Source organism: Triticum aestivum, chromosome 2B, assembly GCF_018294505.1.
Source record: "Triticum aestivum cultivar Chinese Spring chromosome 2B, IWGSC CS RefSeq v2.1, whole genome shotgun sequence".
Classification (NCBI taxonomy): domain Eukaryota; kingdom Viridiplantae; phylum Streptophyta; class Magnoliopsida; order Poales; family Poaceae; genus Triticum; species Triticum aestivum.
In genome coordinates, this window is record NC_057798.1 from 555,066,397 (window position 1) to 555,073,469 (window position 7,073).

The window sequence follows — 7,073 nt, forward strand, 5'->3', positions numbered from 1 at the left end:
GCTCTTCAAATTCTGGGCCCGCCCCTGGTCGTAGTGTACCTCTCCGAAGATGTGTTCCACCGTGCAAAGTTTGCATGTTTAGTGGGTGACCCGGTTGAGTATCTAGGTACGATGCCATAATTCCTTGGACAATCTCTCGTGTCAGATGTGTTCAGCCTTTTCGTTCAAAGAATAAAGGTTGATATTCCCCTTAAAATAGGGGGAAAAGAAGATGAATGGTTATGGAACAAAAAGAGGCCAGAACACAGAACTTCCTAAAAGAACATGAATGTTGAGAGAGAGAGAGGGAGAGTGAGACTTGCAATAGACAAACACCCAGCGGAAACAGAGATGCAAGTGTGTGGTTTGAACTAATTGAATATCCTAAATGCTATTGATATGACGGTAGATAAACATTGATTTGGAGCGAACTCCCTCAGGTACGTCAGATCTCGCACGTGAATCTCAAAGTGTTCGCTCCCACCACCCTCCTTAGGGAACGACTGAGAATATCTAAATGGTTCGCTGCATCACCATCTCTAGAGGCAACAATAAAATATCTTACTCGAAATGTAAATCTTGCCATGACTATCAAGATTCCATGGGCAGCACCACAATTGCAAGGCTGTAAACCCGAGATCCTCGGGCATTAATAAGTGTCATCAAAGGTTAAAAGTTTCAAAGATACAGCTCAGTCCCAACGTGCCAATGTGAAGTACTACCCGTAAAAGAAATCGAGTAACAGAACTATACCAGAAGAGTGCGAGAAACTAGCCAAGGATTTATACAGCCCCGAACAAACTCCAAAAACAAACCGAAATAGTAGGAGTATCTGGTTATTGCCTCGTGCCAACTCTCGACACACAAGTACACGATGGGACGGACGTCCTCCCAGCTATGATCTCCAGAATCCAGAGATTCCAGAACGGCACCGCCCCTGATCCGAGACCACCACATAAGATTCACTCCGGGCGGGCCCCGTTCTCCAGCCAAAAGCCAAGATAAAAAACCATCGTCACCACACGATATTCCGAAACGAAATCCAATCCGTCCGCCTATTTCGCCTGGCCAGTTTTTTCCGTGCCTCGCCCGTCTCCTATAAATCAGACGCCACCGGTTGGTTCCCCCAGCCAGCCTCCTCACGCCAACGCCAATCCCGACTTGCCAGTTCCGATCGCTGAACACCAACCACTTTCCTAAGTAGAGGGGCGCCGCGGAAATGTCGGCGACGTGCGCGGCGGACCTGGCGCCGCTGCTGGGCGCGGCGGCGATGAACGCCACGGACTACCTGTGCAACAGGTTCGCCGACACCACGTCGGCGGTGGACTCGACCTACCTGCTCTTCTCGGCCTACCTCGTCTTCGCCATGCAGCTCGGCTTCGCCATGCTCTGCGCCGGCTCCGTCCGGGCCAAGAACACCATGAACATCATGCTCACAAACGTGCTCGACGCCGCCGCCGGCGCGCTCTTCTACTACCTCTTCGGCTTCGCCTTCGCCTTCGGCACGCCGTCCAACGGGTTTATCGGGAAGCACTTCTTCGGCCTCAAGGACATGCCGCAGACCGGCTTCGACTACAGCTTCTTCCTCTTCCAGTGGGCCTTCGCCATCGCCGCCGCCGGCATCACCTCCGGCTCCATCGCCGAGAGGACGCAGTTCGTCGCCTACCTCATCTACTCGGCCTTCCTCACCGGGTTCGTCTACCCGGTCGTGTCCCACTGGATCTGGTCCGTGGACGGCTGGGCCTCCGCGGCCCGCACGTCCGGCCCGCTGCTCTTCAAGTCCGGCGTGATCGACTTCGCCGGCTCCGGCGTCGTGCACATGGTCGGCGGCATCGCGGGGTTCTGGGGCGCGCTCATCGAGGGGCCCCGCATCGGCCGTTTCGACCACGCCGGCCGCTCGGTGGCGCTCAAGGGCCACAGCGCGTCGCTCGTCGTGCTCGGGACCTTCCTGCTCTGGTTCGGCTGGTACGGGTTCAACCCGGGGTCCTTCGTCACCATCCTCAAGTCGTACGGCCCCCCCGGGAGCATCAACGGGCAGTGGTCGGGCGTGGGCCGCACCGCCGTGACGACGACGCTGGCGGGCAGCGTGGCGGCGCTTACGACGCTGTTCGGGAAGCGGCTCCAGACGGGGCACTGGAACGTGGTGGACGTCTGCAACGGCCTGCTCGGCGGGTTCGCGGCCATCACCGCCGGGTGCAGCGTGGTCGACCCGTGGGCCGCCGTCATCTGCGGTTTCGTCTCGGCGTGGGTGCTCATCGGGCTCAACGCGCTCGCCGGCCGCCTCAAGTACGACGACCCGCTGGAGGCCGCGCAGCTCCACGGCGGCTGCGGCGCGTGGGGGATCATCTTCACGGCGCTGTTCGCCAAGCAGAAGTACGTGGAGGAGATCTACGGCGCCGGCAGGCCGTACGGGCTGTTCCTGGGCGGCGGCGGGCGGCTGCTCGCGGCGCACATCGTGCAGATCCTCGTGATCGCCGGGTTCGTGAGCTGCACCATGGGCCCGCTCTTCTTCGCGCTCAAGAAGTTGGGCCTGCTCCGCATCTCGGCCGAGGACGAGATGGCCGGCATGGACCTGACCCGGCACGGCGGGTTCGCCTACGTCTACCACGACGACGACGAGCACGACAAGTCGGTTGGTGGCTTCATGCTCAGGTCGGCGCAGACCCGCGTCGAGCCGGCGGCCGCGGCCAACAGCCAGGTCTAACCAATCAAGCCGGAGTACATAACAAGAAATCCAGTGGAAATTCGTTCGCCTTTCTGTTATATCCATCTCATATGTGATCTGATCATCGGACGATGTTTTCCAGTACTGTTTGGGCCAATGCTTTGCCGCTCTTGTGTTCGTTGGCAAGATTGTAAAATTATTACACTAGGACGAGGTTTATTTTTTTTTTTACCTTTTTTGTGTACATGCGTGCGTTTAGAGATGTGGTGTGTGGATGGAATCTGCGGGGCTGGGGTTTTTTCTTGGTGATATGTTGTCATTTTTGTGGTGGAATTCTGTGATCATAAGGGTGTGGTCAAGATAGGTGGCTGCTGAAGGTTGAATTGTTGACATTTGTCCTCTAGTACGGGCCACCCTCTCTATCAAAACTTTGGCGCGTTTTCTCGATCGAATGGCTTTAGTTTATGTGTTACGTATGTTCCTGACGTTCTATCGAGCATCACTTTCGTGAAAATTTTCTAGTTTTCACTCTTCATTTTGATGTTCCCTAAAAATGATAGGGGGTTGGTTCTTTGTGCACGCTTACATTTAGTTTACACACAACTGACGGCTACACCTACAAACAAAACACCTCACAAGAGTACTCTACCTACTACCTCCCTGTTTTAAATGAGCCGGCATAGACCAATATAGATTGGTCATGTAGAGATGCAGCAATCATATACAAACCTCCCTTCAGTTTTGGGCCAGAAAAGAGGGATCAGAGGTAGTACAAAACTGTGCTAGTAGTACAAGCTATAATTAACCTGGAGCATCATACTCCTGTTGGTAACTTACTACTACTATTTCCTGTCTCCAATATTTGTGCTCGTATACTAACAGAAAGCGGGCTCAATCATGCAGTACAACAGCACACATCTCCCTTTCAATAATCCTGCCAAATAAGACGCTTGGAGTTGGAAAGAGATTGGAGAGTGCTTGCGAGCTAGCCTCCTCTCACCAAGTTGCCGAGCCAGGACAACACAGGTCGCGCAGACGTCTCCTAAACAATGTCACCGGGTGGACAGGGAGGAAAACATTAGATAACTGTCACAGTGTCGCTCTATGGAGATTCTCTACGGCTAACGACCAAAGCCTGTGGATAAAACTCTCAATAACTTTTGAATAATAAACAGGAGAAAGTTCTCTGGCACATCTCATTACCGTAGCAAGGTGATTTTATCAGGCCAAAGACCATATATGAATTACCATAAATCCTTACAAACACCTTTGCAAAAATTTACAAAATACAATTAAATCCTTGAGGATGCTCAAATCACCTTCCTCCTGCATCCATGGGCGACCGCGCCATGTGGAAAGCTCGTTGCCTCCTCTGGCTTCCATCTCAATGGAACAAACTTGTTTAAACATAGGAGCTTGTAAAAGCAGCAGTTGAGAAGTCGACGATAAAAAGACGCAAATCATTGCCCCAGAGAAGAAAATTTTGGATAGGATCCGTAGAATGCTCCAGTTTCGGATAGACAAAGTTGGGGAACACCAATATCACACGCTCCTCTAACGAGGCCGAAGCTGGCCCATCTTCGTCTGTCGTAAATGGCGTCATAGAATCAAGACGCACAACCACATTAGCCGCTCTGCAGGGCAACACTACTGAGATAAACCTACAAAAACTTTGTCGGACCCGAAAAATGGATCTACGGATACGCCATCTTCCACTCACCTCCCAACGACATGAAGACGAAGCATCACCAAAATGAGGACAAGTCAGGAATATCTTATTCCACGCCAACGGTGAGACCAACGTCTTGCCATCCATGAATGGAGGCAAACCCTAACCTTACCACCATGGGGCCGAATCACTGGCCCCCTAACCATCGTCGAGCGATGGACGGAGGAAGAGGGAGCCCTCATACTCGCCATGGAGTAGGGTAGATCAGCCACCGCCACTGCCCGTTGCCTAGGTTAGGGAGCAAGAACGAAAATAATGTCTGTAGCTGGAAGATGATTTCCATATACAATCACATAATACTTAGTTAAATGCGTAAAGTATTTTACAACCATGTTTGTAATACTAGTACTTCTTAAAATGTAAGGCATACAATTATTGTCTTAAAATGGAGTATATTTCATCAAGTTTATAGAAAAAAATGTGAACAACTATAGTTCGAAATCAAGGTCGGTGAATCTCTCATGTAAAATATTATTGTAGTACATTTATTTGGTATTCTAGATATTGATAATTTTCCATGAATTTGGTTAAACTTGAAAGTTTGATACTACAACATACAATTGGCATGCCTTATGTTTTGGGGACAGAGTGAGTGTATACTAATATGTAGTCCATCCGTTCCAAAATAAATGCCCTTTGTTTTCTTCAACTTTGTCAACATAGTTGTCCTTCTAACATTTTCAATGCATTATCAATCAACTTTTTGAAACGGAGGCAAAAGATTTGCCTCATATATTAAATGAGGAGGAGAAAGAGTTTGTTACAACACAGTGCCAGGAAACGGCATGGCAATTACTCTCGCAATAAGAAAGACCCTAATTTTTTCGCCCCGGCTTTAACCCAAAGGTTAGACTCTTCGATCACATTGTTTAGCAAAACATGCGGAGGGGCACTCTTGTGTCTAAACACCCTTGCATTACGCTCATTCCAGATCACCCACGAAACCAACATGCTTATCGAAGCCTTCGCTTTCCGGTTGGCAGTGCCCTCGGCGCTCAAACTCGCCCACCATTCCTTGATGGAGTCGTACAAGTGCCATGCGGACGTGTCCACGTCGTGGATGCAGAGCTTCTGAATCACCATGTTCCAGAGCCTGAGGGTGAAGCGGCATCTGAAGAATAGATGGGGACCGCATTCCTGCACCCCTCTGCACAAGGGACAAGGGCCACAGTTTGGCCAGCCTCGCCTCTGCAATCTGTCTGCAGTTCAGATCCTATCTTGAAGCGCGAGCCAAGCAAAGAACTTGACTTTCGGAGGGGCCCAAACCTTCCAAACCATTTGGTCCATGGGGGAGAGGACCAAGCCCAAAAAATGTGCCCTGTACGCGGAGGCCGCGGAGTAGTTCCCGGAAGCCGTGTGCTTCCAAAGGATGTCATCATCGGCAAGCTCATCAAGGTGGACCTCTTGGAGCAGCGTCCATAGGGTGAAGAATTCTGAAACATGCTCAATGGAGGCCGGTGTAGGTGGCCTGATTTTGAGAATCCACGCGCTCTCCTTGAGAGCCTCCCGCACCTTCCAGCGCTTCCGCGAGGAAGCGTCATAAATGAGCGGAGCGATGTCTCTGGGCTTGCGACCCAGAAGCCAAGGAGAGTCCCAAAAAGGTGTCCGCGCACCATTGCCAACCGTGATGGTGGTACATGCGTAGAAAAAATTAAGGTCATCCTCATCACACGGGTTCCCACCTCCAACCCACAACTTTGTGGGCTCCTTCCACTCATACCAAGGCCACCGCAGACGCAAGGCCCGCGCGAACTTGAAGGTGTTTAGGACCCCAAGCCCACCATAGTCAAGCGGCCTACTGATAGTGTCCCAATTGACCTTGCACTTTGCCCCAGTTGTCTTATCCGATCCCGACCAAAGGAATGCCCACTCGAGTTTGTCAATGTTTTGCAGGATGGTGGTTTGTATGACAAGCGGCGTGATGAAGTAGATGACTTGGGAAGCGAGAACCAACTTGACGAGCGCCGCGCGTCCAATGGTGGTGATGTTTTGGCCCTCATATGTTGTCAATCTACTCGCCACTTTATCCACTAAGAATTGAAGATCAGCAAGCTTCAACTTCCAAATCGATAGCGGTAGCCCCAAATAACGGAGCGGAAAGGCAGCCCTAACAGCCGGCAGCCCATGGGTTATGCGGTCCAAGTCGAGGTTGCCACATCTAATGGGCACCATTGAGCTCTTATGGAAGTTAGTGCACAGACCGATGACGTTCCCGAATCCCCTCAGAGGCCGCCAGGTTGTCCACATCTCTTTTGATGGGCGCAACAAACACAGCCGCATCGTCCGCGTAAAGAGAGGTACGCACGATGACCCCTCTCCCACAGATCTTGTGCAGAAGGCCTTTCCTAGTTGCCGTGTCGAGGATTTGCTTCAAAGGGTCGATGGCAATGACAAAAAGGAGAGGAGAGACGGGGTCCCCCTGCCGAAGCCCTTATCAATCAACTTTTACCCGCAAAAAATCAAGGTTTTTCATATTTTGATCAATGGAAGAAAAAAATACAAATTAAATCCATTTGTACGTGCTTGCCTGCTTTAGGAAAACTAGCAATTTAACGATTATATGAAGAAAAAGGGATAGACAATTCCTGGGGAAAAGGCAATATAGACATTTCAGCCGAGAGCTGAGGCGTTACTGAACATGCCCTTAATTATTCCGACCAAATTTGAAAATATATCTAATTTGAAATGGTGTGTGTACAA

The 7,073-nt window shown here is 50.8% G+C and overlaps 1 protein-coding gene across 1 annotated transcript; it reads left to right on the forward strand.

Moving 5' to 3' along the window:
• Positions 1–1,083: 1,083 nt before the first annotated feature.
• LOC100037530 (ammonium transporter 1 member 1) lies at positions 1,084–3,096 on the forward strand. Its single transcript, XM_044469272.1, has one exon. The coding sequence runs from the start codon at positions 1,199–1,201 to the stop codon at positions 2,681–2,683; it is 1,485 nt and encodes a 494-aa protein (XP_044325207.1). The 5' UTR covers positions 1,084–1,198; the 3' UTR covers positions 2,684–3,096.
• Positions 3,097–7,073: the final 3,977 nt, after the last annotated feature.